The following is a 17,546-nucleotide window of genomic DNA, read 5'->3' as shown; positions in this document are numbered from 1 at the left end:
TTATATAGCTCATGCTGTAGCAGAGTGATTGATAGCATTAGCATTAACATTAGCGATTGTTTTGACCAATTGAATGTTCTCATCAGTGACCCTTGACCTTTACAGCGGTGGCAGTCCCATCACCGTCAGGGGCGGGGTACCGTGCTGGTGACATGGCTCTTCTGGGATTGGTCATGGCAGCAATCTTGGTCCTCTGCTTCATTGTGATTGGCTTCCTGATCTCCCGCCTTAGGAAAGGGCACACAGACCTGGATAAGCTATCTAAGGTCAGCATCGCTCTGAGTTCAGCTTATAACGCTCTGTAGAAGTCCTGATACAGGGCAGAGCAGAAAGGTAGGCCAACTAACTAGATAGATAGATAGATAGATAGTTATATACAGTAAATAAGGTTTTACCATCCTCCAGCCTGACTTTGATCAACCAGATCGAGCCAACCGGAGGAGGAGTTGTACGGTGTTATTGTTAATACTAATTAAATATAATATAGGCTACTGGCCTTGAGCAAGAAGAATTACTTTTTTTTTTTTTCAGTAGAGAAAGTGTACAGGGGGTAGAGGGGATGTAGAGGTCTCAGCAAGGCACGTGAGCAAGGTACTCAACCACTACACTACTCCAGGAGTGCTGCTCTCCAGCCTCTGATCTGTGAGCATGTGTACGTGCGTGTGTGTCAGTGGTGTCCCAGAAATGTAGTTTCCAAGGTGGATAAAGATAAAGTTATATACTATTCTGTATAGTGTTAAAAGGGCTGCTGCCTGGGTTCAGATCTCAAGACAGGCTCACTGGTGAAATGCCTGCTACTGTAGAATAACAATCCTGAATGGTTTCATTGAATATTCATCCATAGAAACTCACAGAAAGGGCACTGTGTTTAAATCCGAATAAATGAACCTAGCTGACACTGCCGTTGCATCTGTGATGGCTGGACAATTGTGTCAATACTCTACTGTGCATTAACCTCTGTATTAACTATGCTCTCTTCACGGCAGTGTTTGGGTCCATGCCTTTGGTTCCGCCACCCGTCAGAAGAGCCCAAGGACACCTTGCAGTACACCAATGACGGCTTCCAGACTGAGGGGGACACGGGGGGCCGCGCCGGACCCAGGCGCCCAGACCCGGTGGACCCCAGGAGGTCTACGGTACCGCAGAGCAGGCTGAGGGACAGGGTCATTCCCCTTGAGCGACGCGGCAAGCACTGTTCCTCCTGCAGCATCTTTGACAACCATGCAAACCACCTGGCCAAGGGTAGTCCCCTGGCTGGGGGGAGGGGGGTGAAGAGGGGGAGAGGAGGAGGGGAGAGGGATGGGGTAAGATCCATCCTGAGCAGGGATAGGAGGAGAGAGGACAGACAGAAGATGGTGTGGTTCAAGGAGGTAGAGGACTCGTCGGAGATCGAGGTGGAGATCATCCCAGACACTGTGGGCCAGGAGGAAGAGGAAGAGGCGGAGGAGGTGGAGGGGGGAGACGTGAGCCCCTCTACCCAGCAGATGGAGCTTGACGGTGGGCCAGGGGATGTGGGCCGGGGGCCTGTCCTGGAGCAGGAGAGCCAGGGAGAGTCTGGGTCTGCGGAAAGGGAGGCGGGGGAGGCAGAGCGTGACGGATGAGAGTGGATACCAAGACGAGGTGACCTCAGTATTTAAAACCTTTATTTTGGAGTGTGGATGGAGATAGAAGACCACTCCAATGAGACCATACTATAGGCGGATATGCGTCTACAAGTGACCTACCCAAGTGATTTCTGCTCTGATCAATTGATTAGACCATTTCCATTTTTCTTTTGTTTTCTCCAACTTGGACTATTACCTGTATTCTTTACCACTGTTTTAGAATTCAAACATTGGATTAATACTGGCTTCCTACTCAGGAGAGCATAAAAGATAAGTCCCATACCGTTCACTCTGGGCTGCAGGGATTCTGACCTGAGTCGTGGAAAAGATCAATGAATAACCTCTAGTGTTTCTAGTATCATAGATATGCATCATGCTGTGGGATGTTGCTTTACTAACACAGGAAAAAGACATGAACATGGACATCTTGTGACCACTGTAAAGATATGTGAAGAAGATATGACTACTGAATACTAAAATATGATGAATATGTGTGAATTGTATTATATTGAACCTTTTGCAAGAATAACATTATTACCGTACATAGTTCTGTAAAAAACCTGTGAAATAGCATTTCTGGCATTTTTTTTACCATACATGATTTATCAGTGTAGAGGCATTTGATGGAATAATAAAACAACATTTGATTGAACAGATTTATTGTGAGAAGACCCAAGGTTACCGCCTGGGGGGAAATTACAGAAATGACGTTCAAAGATATTGAAATCCAGTATTGTATGTGTGTAGATCTGGCATATATTTATTATAGATATATTATATATTGAACCCAGTTTTAATGTCAGACATGAAATGCATTCCTATGTGAAACATGAAGGAAACCCTCGGGAGAGGACAGGACTGTGCGATGACAGACCACAGCCATGTCATCCCCATAGTAACAATATACACACAAAAAGTTAGAAATTACAATTAAGAAGTAACATGTAGCAAACGAGACATGACTTTAAAAAATCTGTTTAATTCATCCAATCGTTTAAAAGTAACAGTGTCAGGAGGGCCATCACCCTTTAAAAACGGAAATTAATTCTTCTAATGCTTCAAATACAAGTCCCTGATTTAAAAATAACAGATCACTAAGACGTTAAAAATTCCCAAGACCATCATACACTTTGATTCCTGATCATGTGTACAGTCTCATTCAACATTACTGTGTTTCACACTTCACACACTCTGCAAATCATTTAAAAAAGCAATGAGTTCTTCAGATCAGTGCATTTGAACTCGACACAGATCGATCGCTACTGACGGATTTAAAAGCAACAGAAGCACTGCTTGATCTTGACCCACACATGTACCGCAGACATCTTAGTTCCCAGGCCTCGTCCTTCTTATTTGGATTTAGCAAAACCCACTCTGTTGTTCTCACGGTCAAAGACTGTGTAGTACGGCCCAATGAATACATCTCCCAGAATCCAAAGCGGTCCAGCAGGGGCAGGGATGTCCAGGCCCATGAACCCACTCAGGCAGATGGTCTTGCCAGCCTGGGCCACCTAGAGACACGGAGGAAATAGGAGGCACACACTGTCAGACACAGGGCCTAGATATGCTAAGTCATAATATCATTAACTAACTAAATGAAGTAGATGAAATATCACTGTGCAGTGCACAAATTCAATTAAAAAACACTAACATAGTACTACGTAAAGCAGAGGCTACAAGGGATGGTTTTGTAAGCCAAGCAGCCATAATTCAATGGGTCAATTGCTCCATTTCTCAGACATAAATCCACATTCTGCAGGATTCCTCTCATAGTTCTTGAGCGTTGCCAACTACACAATGCAGTGCTTGTTTGGTGGGAGTGACGGAAGCAACACAGTTGACTTATGAAAAGAGTACTCTCTTCTGCCCTCTACTGGTCACCTCATGTAAAGTCCCAGGTCCTGTGAGGCTCATTTGGTAGAGCAGGGTAGGAAGGAAGGATATACAGGGTCACTCCCTATCTTCTGCCTTAGACTGACCCCTCTCTTCAGGTTACACCTTAACCGTCCCTCCTGAGACCTCTACCCCCCTGTACAGACCTCTACATCCCCTCTACCACCCTGTACAGTTTCTCTATTGTAAATAATAATAAGGATTCTTCCTCCAAGCATTGTGACTGCCCCTGGCCCGGGGATAGATTACTGTTTCTTGCTATGACTGATGGATAGATGATTCAGGTACTTAATCAAATGTATTTGTTGTAAGTCGCTTTGGATAGAGGCATCTGATAAATGTCAAACATGTAAATGTGAATGTAATGGTTGACTCACCTTGAGGACGTACTGTTCCCCAGTCAGAGAGTAGGCCTGTCCCCCCACATTGAAAGTGATGATGGGGAGGGTGGGGATCTTATCACAGTTCACCATGTACTGAGACACAAACACAAGACACACTCAGTGATGGTGTCCCAAATTCAAGCATTAAAAAAAAAAAAAACAGTTGGTCAGACACTTTAGGTCCATGACAACATATTTACTGTGTGATTCAACCGACAGTATTATTGGAGCACAACTTTCTAGTGAATGGGAGAGGAGAAAGTCATTCATGCCTTCAGGGCCCTCAAGAGAGCTTCCTGTCTGGTTGTCATTGTACTTTTTATTTTTTTACTCATTTAGTGCCAATGGTGAATAAAGTTGCCCAATTTGCCAACAGTCTAGAGTACCAAGGGTGATTTTATTCACTGAATATGCATACATGATGATGCATTTTCTAGCCAATCAAAGTATTGTTGCTAAGTAAACACCATAGCCGCGTTCGCAAATTTGCCGGAGCGCACACTGGGTTCAACGTCATAATGGGACCAAGTAATTTGATTGGCCAGTCACGTAGACGCTCCGGTGCTCTGAGATAATTTACGAATGCGGCCCATGTTAAACATTTCAGGTGGTGAGTGTTCTGGGATTCTTTGGCAGTTGGTGAGTTAAAGAGAAAGACTTTGCTGAAAGAACTTTATACAACAGATAGATCCGGTCCATTGTCTCTATTGGTCAGTTTGCGTTCCAGCCGTGCTGATATTCATGCTAAATGGAATGTTGATACATCTTTTCATATTACTCCGCGTTTGTATATATTACCGTTATCGAAGTTACATTCTTACCGTTGCTTAGCAACCGATAAACAACTGTTCAGCGGATGAATACACTTACAATAAAACATAGTTCCATTAAAATACATTAATTAAAAGCATGTCTTGTCTTTCTTTTGTGAAATATTGATAGATAAATGTGGTAACAGTTGCATAAAAGCGTTATGGAACTCGAAGCCGTGGCTTCGCGTCGTGCCTAACCACCCTGCTAGCCGTGCCGATATCCACGATATACCACGGCTTCTCGTTCCATAACGCTTAAGTAGATGTTTCCGCCTACCTCTCCCTGGATGAGAGGTGTGGCGCCGATGGCCTTCTGCAGGGCCTTGACCTCGGCTGCGGGGCCGGTGATGAGGGACGTGCCAGTGTCCACGATGGCCTCACAGCCTCCCTTACACAGCCCCAGCTGGCTCCCCACAGTCATCCTGTTGAACAGACACACAGTGTAAAACTAAAATTGTCCTACCGTCACTACCTGGACAGTGCAATGTGGTATATTAAAAGAGTGACGCCGATTAAATTACTGGAGGCGTCAAACTGTTCAAAACAATTCCTTCCTGATTTACCCAATATAGATGTTTTATTAGATGTGTAAGTGGGTGGGGGCTAACAAGGTGGGGGAACGGTGGATGAAAACAGGCAGTTTCAGCCCCAAAGAAGACCCTTACCCGTCCATGCGAACCTGCCAATAGGCCTGACGGCTGACGTTGACGTAATGGAAGTCACCGCTGTAGTACTTGGGGTCAGTCCCACCCAGCAGCAGCTCTCCACCAGGCTCAGTGTCAGGGTTCCTAACAGATAAACACACATTCTGCATTAGTTGACTCAAATGGATTTCCAATGTTGTCAGTTGAAAAACCATTGCATTTCTTCAATTGACTCTAAAACTTAAAAACAGATGACTTTCCCCCTCACCTGTTCAGGTAGAAAGAGAAGACGTTCTCCTCCACCTTCTTTTGGCTCATGATGTTATCGAACACCGGAGCCACCCCGTCCACAGAGATGCGGGGGTAGGCCATCCCCAGAATCCCATCAAACTTGGCAGCTATGAAGGCCACACCAGGCTGCTTGATAGCCTCTCCAAACACCTGCTTCTCCACCGATAAGTCTCCAATCTGAGACAGAAACCACAGCAGTTAAAGGGTTGGTTCATGATATTCCAACTTAAGTCAGATAGTGAACTTTGTTTGTGAATAACACGATTTATGTTTTTGTTTACGTTCATGTTTTTGTTGAAAGGAAATGGTATATAAAGTGACATGTGTATATGGTTGACGGATTTTGTAAATTTGTAAATACTGGTGTTAATTTAAAACGAAACAAATAAAACCCTTAAGTCAGATAGTTCCTTCCCTCGAAGAAGTCTATGGGCCAGGAGAAACTTTAAGCCATGGTTCAGAATTGTTTCAATAGCCACTACTAACTTCAGCTAACTTTAGCCACCGTTAACGATTTAGAGGGCCATTTATAAGCCAGTGTACATACCGTGCATGTGTCCTGGCTGAGGTAGCCAGACAGGCTGCCAGAGCCGTACTGGATGGCAAAAGCAGTTCCATTCTTCACATACGTGCTGGACTTGGCCCCGTTATATTTGTGGTGGAGCACTGCAAAGATGGAACAAAAGTGTCTTTTTTTTTATCTGATCAATATATATAAAAATGTAAAAAGCAGGGTTGCGGGAGAAAAGATACTTACAGCAAGCGATGTCAGTGAAGGAGCAGTGGACAGAGGGAACCCACAGGTTGGAGGATCCAGTGTCGAACACTACGGTGAAGGGCTGGACTGGGGAACCCAGGCCAATCTCTCCATAGTACTGTGCCTACACACATACACACAATAAGAACTCTGGTATACAAGCCTGGACATGAGCAACCAGGCTGCTAAAAACTGGTTTTAAGACGAACCACAGTCTTTCCATGTCTTTACATTTTAGGCTACATATTTAGCAGACGCCTTTATCCAAAGCGACTTAAATACATTTGTCTAAGTAAGTGAAACATCTATCCATCAGTCATTATAAGAAAAAGAAAATCTATGCTAGGGCCAGGGGCCATTGGCAGTCACAATGCTAGAAGGAGTTTTTTTTTAAACGTATATATTTACAGCAGAGAAACTGTACAGGGGGGTAGTGGGGATGAAGAGGTCTTTAGTGTGTTCAATGAAAAAACGCATGACCCATTCAGCTTCTGTCATTTCTGATTAAGCTTTAAATGAAATGTAATCAACAAAGCACATTCTCCCCCATTCTGGCCAAACCCAACATAATCACACCTGAGAGTGGATGATAAAATAATAGGGATGTCCCGATCCCACTTTTTCACTACCGATACCGATACCGATACCTGGGCTTCGGGTATCGGCGATACCGATACCGATCCGATATTTGTATAAATTTTTTGACCCCTGAATTTTTTTTATTTTTTTTTTCCTAACACCAGGGGAGCCACCCCTCCTAAATTTCGTTGTTTGGTACCTGTACTGTAGCAATGACAATAAAGACCATTCATTCATTCATTCATTCAAATACCTCCCCAGTATATAGTCCACACCAACAACAGTTAAATTAAAGACTGCCAGCCTTTATTAAAGCAACAAAAATAGTACTCTGCAGTACTCAGTGACCACCTCTCTTAAAACGACATGGACTTTGCTTTTGTTAATTTTCCATTCGAGCAGCATCTCCTCCATGGCTGCCTTAATGGAATCCCCAGTGTGTGAGCCACGGAACTCACGGGCATGCAGCACCGCTTTCTTGAAAGTAAAATCAGAGTCTATCCAGTGTGCTGTGAGACTCAACAACGACATTGGACACACGTCTGAGCTCCAAATGTCCGTTGTGAAGCTAATAGCATCGACATTCTCCAATAGTTTGGCGAGGAACTCACACACTTCATTGTGCATTTTCGGGATGGCATTTTCGGTTATATAATGCCGACTGGGCAAAGTATAACGCGGCTCTAGGTGTTCAATTAAACTCCGAAACCCCACATTCTCTACCACCGAAAGTGGTTGGTCGTCGAGCACAATAAACCGAACCAATTTCTCCGTTATTGCTTTTGCAATTTTGCTGTCTGGGGGGAGTTTCTCTCGCATCTCGCCAATGTTATGTTCAATAACGGAGTCGAACTCAGAGCTTGTAGTCGGAGCTCCAAACACGAGTGTAACACAAAACGTAATACGGCACATGTCGTAAAGCCCAAACTGTCGTAAACACAGACGTAACACAGACGCGGATCGGGCACGCGGATCGGAGCCTTTTTTTTTTCTGGTCCGATCTCCGATCCAGCATTCAGGACCAATATCGGGTCGATATCCGATCTCAGTATCGGATCGGGACATCCCTATAAAATAACACAAATAAAAACCGTTGGCATCAGCTATGAATATTGTATCATGTGGCCACAACACCAGGCGTGCTAGACAAAGGCAGCCCTGGACGGTTGCAGTTCATCCAAATGTGTCTAGTCACGTCTGTGTCTAACATGTGATTGGTGCAGCCCTTTCTAGCTCCCATGACCTGCCACAGCTAGTGTTAGTCATCCATTCCTTCGGCCTTGCCGTCACATTCAACCACTCAGCCAGCTTTCTGTTCAAATCACCGTACTCTGCAAGAACACATAAGATTACTAAACACTTTAAAGCTCTGAGTCAACTTCCTTCCTTCTGTCACTCATATGACTCTGTGTAAGCAACAAGTCTATTACTCAATGCCTATAGGCCCCTTCATTCAATTCCACCAGGCTTCTTAAGCCCCTTTGAGGTTATAATCTGTTGTTTGATTCCCAAGAGTCAAAGTCCATGTAATCTTCTATGAAGGCTAAGCGCAGGCCATGCGCAAGCCATGAAGACAATGAAGGTTAAATTAAACTTCATTGTCTTGTTAATGTGCAGACACATCAAGGTACAGGGGTTGAACTCATTACTAGCTGTGGCTATCTAATGAAACATCTGATAGAGAACTGAGATGGGAAGTGATGGGAAGTGGTTGAAAGCTGAAACCATAATACGAAGTGAAGTCATATTATGACTTTCACAGTTTCATAACTCGCAGTCATGGAAGGTGGGAAAACCACAAAGAGAATTATGTGATGTTATGTCATCTATCAAAGGTCACTGGTACTTCAGAGACCACTGTGTACTGTACTTATCAGAGTCAAACACACACAGAAACAGAGGGACTATTCTCACACTGCATTTAGGTGTAACAACGTTTCCAGGCTAATTGAGGTTTATGATTAACTCAAGACAAATGGGCCTTTGTGTTAACGTTACTCCCTAACTAACTAAATAAACAAACAGATAAATATATAGCGCCTTGCTCATGCTCAGTATAGGCGTGTCTGTGTCTGAAAGCATAAGTCAGCTGATCAGGCTAAAGAAGCTTAGAGATCAGGCGCCCTAGTCCCAGTCACCTGTCATATGACAAACCTTCCTGTTATGTCGCAACACACACACAAAAAAACTACAACGACAAATCTTCCATTTGCTTGGGTTGCGGGCTAGACTTGCAATACTAATTCCCATTAAGCAAGGAGAATAAGCCATTAAGGCCATGCTTGTCATTGACACAAGAGCTTCTTTGTTGAGTTGCTCAGTTTCTTGGCTTTTTAACTTGGAACGGTGCCTTAAGGATGGGGAATACCATGCAGGGGTCACTGGTTAAAGGGGGAAAAGGTGGGCTGCTTACATCGAGGTAGTTCTTCAGAGTCTCTGGAGTAGGTCCATTACTGGAAGGGAAGCCAAAGTTGTACTTCAGGGAGTGAGTGCCAGCCAACAGGTCCTCTGCGCTCCTCCCAGAGTCAGTCAGTTGGCGCCTAATGGAACGAAACTTCTTCAACGGAATTCTGTGGGAAAGACGGAATGAGGAAAAAGAGAGACAATGTGATATGAATTCCTCAATTATCTTGCTGATAAAAAAACATACAAACTGCAACTCAGTTGTAGTCTGTTGGGCTTGTAGATGACATCATACAGGACCTATAAAGCAGGATTTCCTTTAGGACTAGCTCAGTGGCATTTTAACCCCTAAATACTCTTTCAAAAACTGGTGCACGCATGCCAATGGAACCACTGAAAACACAAACGCATGTGTTTTAATAAAACTTCGAGCATATACGAGTCTCGACCACTGTCTAATTTCCCTGGTAGTTGCCGCAAATAATCATGGTCTTCATCAAGCGTAGATGGAGCCCGTTTATTTAGGGATCTACCGTAATAAAACAACAGGTTCAACAGGTCCTGACCATTTGTTATTAGGTGAGATGGCTTCAACATTCGTTGTGGTCGTTGTATATTATAATTTTGTGGCAGACAGATAATGTTCTTTACAATTGATTGTGTAGTTATATAGTGCATTCATGATAACACAAGAGACCCCAGCCACATCAGTCGTGTGCAAACATTGCGCATCAGTTGTGTGTGTCCCTGGACGGTCGACGCGGACTGAGTCAGAAGGCAGCAGTGATGTAGTGAACCAGACTCTGGTCCAGAGAGAACTCACGTTTACCCACCTTTACATTTGGGTAAATATAGGTTACCCACCTTTTCAGCTAGGTCAACGTTATTTGCATTCAGGTTTACCCACCTATTTAACCCATTACGTTTAGGGTTTGCCCGTCGCTTGCTCCTGTCTAGACTTCACTGTCCATATTCAATCTATCTAGTATGCATACTCAAGGAGTTAGTTTGAGCTGGATAAACACTAGTCATTGTCTACAGTGTTGACCTAGCTAGTGCACTTGTGTTAACTTCACATTTGAACTTTTGCTAGATATAAGTTCCAGCCAAACAGTTACCCTAGCTGGTTAGCTACAATAAGAACAATTTGAGCACGAATTGCATACTTGTTAGGCTAGCTCCACATTAGCTCCACCTAGCTACAGCTAACGTGAGTGTCTCTTACCGGATTAGTGCGTCATTTGTCAAGGCAAGTGCCCAAAACAGAAACAGGTACAGCATCTTCATGTTTAGAGCTGCAGTTAAACCTCCCGAGTTAAGTAATTTAAAAATATTGAATTTAAAACAGTCCCAGCCCTCACAATGACAGGGCAGTTTCACAGTTGGAATCAACAAAAACAGTCCTTTATATCACCTGACTACGGCAGCGTGAGACAATCACGTGACCCATTCTAGCGAATGACCGTGTTTGAGATCATACATTTTGAGCAGTTGCCCGACGAGCGCCTTTCAAGACCTGTTGCATAATTGGGATAAAATCTGTCTGTCTGAGTTGCTGAAAAACTTAATTCACTTGAGTCGCGAGTGCCCTGAAGTTACTTCACTTACCAAAGGCTGCATAGAGCAACAAGCGCCTTCATTGTGGGATGAATGTTTTCTGGACGCCTACCTGAATCAGGAAAAGGCCTTGAGTATTTGAGAGATCCCACATTATGTTCATTCATCACGTTAATTGATTATTCAAAGATAATTCATAGGACATATTATTGAGGATTTCATAGCCGTCACGTTGTCACCGCGATGTTTTCAGATTTTGCACTTCATCGTCCGACTTGACTGCACAGATACATTGCCCCCGCCTGTTCAACTCAAACAAGCCCACAATTCTCCAACGAAGAAAGTCGAGTGCCTCGAAACCCAAAGGGATCCATTGACCACCCCGGAAACGAGTAACGTATGCACTTGCAGGCATGCGCAGAGAGGTTTGTCGGTGATAGGTCTAATATTTCACAATATCAGTTTGTGAAAGTAAAAAAATGCAATGGAAAGTATTATTATTATAATTATGATTACTATGATTATTATTATTATGATGATGATGATTATTATTATTCATGCTCATCGGGTTAGGGTTAGAGAGACCCTAGACAAAATACACGTTTACCTCAAATCAACGAACAAGCTGCACATTATTGGCAAGTCAGATGTCGTAGGTTCAGGACTTGTGTGGAGAAACATGGAAAGTGATGACTGTTTACATTCTTGTGCATTTTCTTATCATATCTTATGTTGACTTTTACTCTTGCATCAGAAAATCTAAAATAAGTCATTATAGCAACCTGCCTGTTACTGTTTGCTACTGTTTGTACAGCTATTTGACTTTCAGTCACTGTGGTGCCCAGGGTTGCTGCAGTGGCATGAGTTTAGAGGTGTGAGTGTACCCACGTTGAAAAGGTGATAACTCACTTCTCACAAATAGAAATAACCCAACCCCTTGTGTCCAGAGACTAAAGTAGCCTATCAGATTCAGAAGGTCACTGCTGCAGGCCTACCTATTTCTACCTAGACATAATATATCGCACTTTTGCTGAATGTTCAGACATTTGACCATTTATAGTGTTTCAAACCCATGAGAAAGAGACCCAAGGCATTCAGGTGTGTAATTTCAGTTCTTCCTTATTGTAAAATCTTTAACTGATACTTCTAAGCTCTTCACAAATCATCATAAGGTAAGGGAATGCAATGGACCATACTCAGTGACATCCATATTGGGATGATCACTTTTGACCTTATCTCATAGACTGTGAGCATGATCCACAATGTGGTGTGTTTGTGGCATGCTGAAAGTCAAGCCCTGCTAGCAATATATTATCCAGTATTTAACCCTGTCAACACACTCTGACAGATATCGTACTGCCACCAGTGTACATTAGGGGGCGACACTAGGATTGGTGTAGTGAATGGGGCTGACAGACAGTGAGTGTATTGAAGCCATGATCCCTGCAGTATTATGTTAGTAGTATTTCATAAAGCACCTCAACACATTCAGTTCTGCAGCTATAGTGTGTGCCTGTTATTTTGTATTACTACTATTGTAGGAGTACCTGGATGTTGGATTGCAGTAGTCCTTCCCCTATTGCCACATCTGACACATTTTAAGATGTCTGACTTTTCTCTAATAGTGCCAGAGACGGGACTAGGGTTTTCGTTCATCTCATGGAGACAAGTAGCTTGATGACAGATGGATCTGTCATCTTATACCCAGCATTAGATTCATGTTGTCTGATGAGCTTTTAATCAGCAGTGAGAATGCAGATTGTTTTTCTTCTGAGTAACAACCTGAGTAATGAATTAATGTTAGAGATTATTAGACATACAATCATTATCATTCGCCATTTGGATGGGTCCAGACACTGTCATTCATTAGCAAGTTTACAAGTACAGTTTACTGCAACCCAAGTACCCAAGTACAGTTTACTGCAACCCCCACACACACACACACACACACCCCACACACACCCCACACACACCTTCCCACCCCCCTCTCCCAAAACAAACACTCCTCTCAGGTTTCTTGGATGCACTCCAAACTGTCAATTAGCTCTGCTAATGCTGCCACTTATTTTTTACAGAGATCATCACTGCACTTTAACAACCTCTCTACTGTCTTGGCATCCTCTCATAAAACATCTTATATCTTACTGTGGAGACCTTGTTTTCAATCATTACATGATTTTAGTGTTGATTTAAGAAATGCTGTGTCCTTGTGTGTGCGTGTGCGTATGCTTGTGTGTGTGTGTGTGTGTGTGTGTGTGTGTGTGTGTGTGTGTAGACATTTGTGATACAGTATGTGCTACAATGCTGAACAATAGCAAATTACCTTGTTTGTGTTTCAATGCTTTTTCTTTCCCTTCTAACATAGGTTTTAACACAGGTTCACTCTCACCGAAATAGGCCATGGGCAGGTACACCCTCAGTTCTATACTTGCAGCGAGTATACAAATACGTTAACAATACAGTGAGTGTTTTCAGAGGACAAGCATATCGGCAGTAGTTACCCCGCTCCCTCAAACGCTAGGTGTAAGTCGTCACTGTATCATCCACTTGCAGTATATCATAAGGCATTGTTAAGTGATGCATGTGAATAATTCCATTTTCCATTAAGAATGGATCCTGATCATCCTGCCTTTGTAGATAAGAACAATAATCCCAAAGTATGATAGGCTTTGTGAGGGATGACTCATATTTATAAGGGGCTAGTTGGGGAGGGGTTTCATGTCCTTGCTAACTCATTGGTCTGAGGAAGATCTCCTGGGATTAAAGGCATCATATAATGGCAGACAGGACAGTGCATATTACATAATGCCAGAGGCCCCACTCCTACGGCACACTGACACTCACGACAGGACCCTGCAAGGTGAGAATGTCTCCTCTATTCTTCTCTCACCCAGGCTTTTAGTGTCTGATCTTTTTGTATTTTGCGATTAAGAAATGCTGAATTTTGTGTTTATAAATGCTGGAAATAGAGGTGGCTAGCTTTTATTCACTAGACATAGAGTATAAAGAGTATAAAATATATATGTATTTTTGTTTTTACATTTTGTTTAGTTTTATTAGCTTCTTGTGAAATGCATGTCCACTGAATCCACTGAAATGCATGTCCATGATGTGAGAGACAAGACTATCTTTTGGTAAATTGTTGTTTGTTTGGAGTCATAAAACCTTTGGAGCTGCTTATCTGTGTGGCACGAGGCAGTGTAATGCAACACCTCTGCACAGCTATAAATCTGAAAGGGATCCTTACATGTTTTCTTTGCTGTCAACACTTATTTTAGCCGTAGATTTGACCTTCAATTGGCAATCGACTGGGTGCGTAAGTCTACTGATGTTATATCTAATCTATAATAACATTGATAATAATTGTACATATTATGTTTTACATTACACATTTAGGATCTGTTTCACATGAAAATAAATGGAACAAATTAATCTTAGAGCAAAGATTAAACAACACATTCAAATATTCAAATGTGTGTGCATTTGCTTTGTGATATTCTCAATTATGCCTTAAATTTAGTGTAATGTGCATGGACAACTGCTTTTCAGTCAGTGATATTCCGAATACCGTAGTGTGTAGCTCATAAGTTCCATAGCAGTCTGCAGTTACTGGTGGTCTCTGCCCACAGCAGTGGAGGCTGGTGAAGGTAGAAATCGGAGGACACTTGACGTGTGTGATACCACTCCTCATTCCATCCCATGCCACTCCTCATTCCATCCCATCTCATTTCTAGCCACCAGCCTCCCCTGGTCTACACTTGTTCTATTTGAGGTGTCCTTGAGACTACACAGCATACTTTCAGCTTGAATACACCGTTTCATCAAACGGTAGTCAACGGTATCAAACTATTTTGAGTGGACCTTTATCACTACTGTAATCATAAAGCTTGAAATGCACATTTGCCCATAAAACCAGCCAAGGAATCATCTGTAGTGCTAATGTCCAGTAGGATTAAGTAGAACTTAACAACAACAAACTCGATCAGTTACAGGCAGTCGGTTGACGTGCGGTTCTATTCTAAGGATGTTCCAGAGGGCTGGACTGGCAGGACCAGTTGCGGTGTAGAATTTTGTTCTTCTGAGAGACAAGGTTATCAGAACAGCTCTAGTTACTTTAAGGAGATGACATGCATCCTTCCCACTCCTCCTTCTCCTTTACTCCTCACCCCACTCAACGCCCCCCCCCCCCCCCCCTCCCTCTCTATTACCCCTCACACCCTGCCAGAAATAGAGATCCGATAACTTCAAATTCTCCATAGGAAGGAGAAACGGTTGCCAAATGCAAGGTCAGTTGACCTGATGTATGGATAAAGTTTCTCTAGAGGATGACTTAAGAGTTATTTCTGTCTTAAAGGCATACAGTGATGGAAGTTGAATCTGTTGCTTCAGGTGTACGTAAAATGTATGAATGACAGAGATTTTACTTTAAAAAATCCGCCCGCACACACACACACACACACACACACACACACACACACACACAAACAAAACAAAATTATGAATGTATTGTTTTCTTCTTAGATTAGGCTACCTGCTACCTTCTCTCATATCCCTCTGGAGAGTGGACATCAACTCAAAGCACAGAATGGCAGGGTAAGTACCTCTTTCTGTTTTTACAGTTATTATAGGCTACATCTGATGTCACATTTTGAACAAAATGACTCATGTAACATGAACCTATTGCATAAACATAGAACTAGATTTTGACTTAAGTCTAACTGTTAGTCAGCCATAGGATAGACATCTAATTCCATCTGTGGCATAACTGTGACTTACACTAAAGGGGTAGTAGTGGTCTAGTCTAGTGGATAGTGAGTTGGACTGGTGATCGGGAGGTTGTGAGTTCAAATCCTGCCTGAAACACCTGCACTCAGTTACTCCAGGGGGAATGTCCCTGTAATTCGTTGGATTAAAAGCGTCTGCTAAATGGCAAATTCTAATTCTTACACTTGGCTAACCTAACTTACCTAGGAAAAGTAAAACACTGAACAGAAAAAACAACATGGCCACTGATAAGTGAATTGGTGTTTGCTTTCCAAACTAAATGAGCCTCCCATTTGGATTTGGAAAATCAAACGTGCAGCTCTCTGAGCCAGGTATGCCAGCTATGTTGTATAGCTAGTCAGCTAGCTAGTTGCCAAGGTTGCCAATAAACAAATTAAGTGTATTTCCATGGATATATTTCATTTTGTCTTTTGTTTATGTCCCTTACAGAACTAAAGTTCAATCTAAACAAAATATTTATCTGTAGACAGTTTTTTTTTTTATGACTAGTCAGCTGTTGGCATGGCAACATCTTGAGCTGAAATTTAGCCTGCGGGTCATGTCATATTTTCGACTTAGGATAAGTCAGTCTTATTGTTTATGCAATTGTTAAGGCCCATAGACTAGTTTTAACTACGTTTATAGAATTAGCCCATTAAGTTGATCACGTTAGTAAGTGACAGCCTTTTCAGCCATGGGCTGCTTTTCTCCAATGGTGCGTTCGTAAATACGCTCTGAGAGCGCCGGAACACACACTGGGGGCTCTCTGACCGTTTGGAAATGAACTGCTTTCAGTTGAAACTCGAGCGAGAAACCAGAGCAGATTTCCAGAGCAGATTTCCAGAGCGTATTTACGAACGCACCCCAAGAATCTTGAACGGTGTAAACAAGTTCTGCTGGCCGGGCCCACGCAAGAACATAAGATGGTATGCTGACCAGCAGCTACTATGATTGAAGAGCCACAGGCACAGGTCTATGCAACTCAACAGGTCAACATGGAGGTACATTGAAAAACAGATGTGAAAAACTGGGGGAAAGGCAGGTGCGGTTGGGTGGATGTGGGGTTAGGGGTTGGAGCAGGAGCACTGCTTTTTTATTTGTGAATTCTTTAATTGTTCTGAATTATTCTTGACTGTTTAGTGGTTTAGGCCAATGAGTTGTTGATTTTCAGTTTATTATTGGTGGTAATTCCACCCTGTTATGTTACATTCCACCCTGTTGTGCTCCACTCCACCCTGTTAGCTGAACAATTTCAAAGAATATGTTTTTGTATTTATTTGCAGGGTTGGAAGGGATTTATTGAACATGTGTAATTTTTTAATGAATTGTGTTGTTATTTTTTATTACTACCAAAAAGCACGAAACAAAACACATCAAAATGGTTTAGTAATTATTTTTAGGCAATAAACAAATAGAATAGAATAATGGACACATAATGCACAATAAAATCAGAATATTGTTATGTCCTTACATTTTTAACACTTTGTGATTGTTATCCCCTAACAGGGTGGAATACTGCCATGGTCCATGTCTGAACAAACTGCCCATAATTATAAGAATTTAAGTGCCTGAGCTTGGCCGATATGTTTCCCAGACAGTTAAACATATCCCCTTTCTGATTAAATGTTAAAGACATGAACAATCTATACTATTTTTTTCAAAAGTTACCAGGTCCAAAAGCCACCGATTAACAGGATTGACCCTAGTCTGTTTATTGATTGGCTAATTGTTTTCCAGTAGTTCTTGAAGACCATGATTAGCTGACTTAAGAGTTTGAGTTATAGTATGTGTTATTGTAACAGGCATACTGTGTACAGCCCATGGCTGTCAAGGACTACCCCTGTATAGAGAATAATTTG

General features: G+C 42.5%; 1 protein-coding gene across 1 annotated transcript; it reads right to left on the bottom strand.

Moving 5' to 3' along the window:
* Positions 1–2,252: 2,252 nt before the first annotated feature.
* Positions 2,253–10,768, bottom strand: ctsd (cathepsin D). The gene is made up of 9 exons (XM_080530471.1): positions 10,592–10,768; positions 9,377–9,533; positions 6,385–6,508; positions 6,175–6,293; positions 5,605–5,804; positions 5,358–5,480; positions 4,970–5,114; positions 3,875–3,973; positions 2,253–3,115 (listed from the first exon to the last, which is right to left on the bottom strand). Exons 1-9 carry the CDS (start codon positions 10,651–10,653, stop codon positions 2,954–2,956), a joined length of 1,191 nt encoding a protein of 396 aa, XP_080386597.1. The 5' UTR covers positions 10,654–10,768; the 3' UTR covers positions 2,253–2,953.
* Positions 10,769–17,546: the final 6,778 nt, after the last annotated feature.

Source organism: Nansenia antarctica (assembly GCF_963989245.1).
Source record: "Nansenia antarctica genome assembly, chromosome: 5".
In the NCBI taxonomy this organism is placed as follows: Eukaryota; Metazoa; Chordata; class Actinopteri; order Argentiniformes; family Microstomatidae; genus Nansenia; species Nansenia antarctica.
The sequence above is the reverse complement of the archived record's forward strand: the minus strand, read 5'-3'. Positions and strand labels throughout refer to the sequence as shown.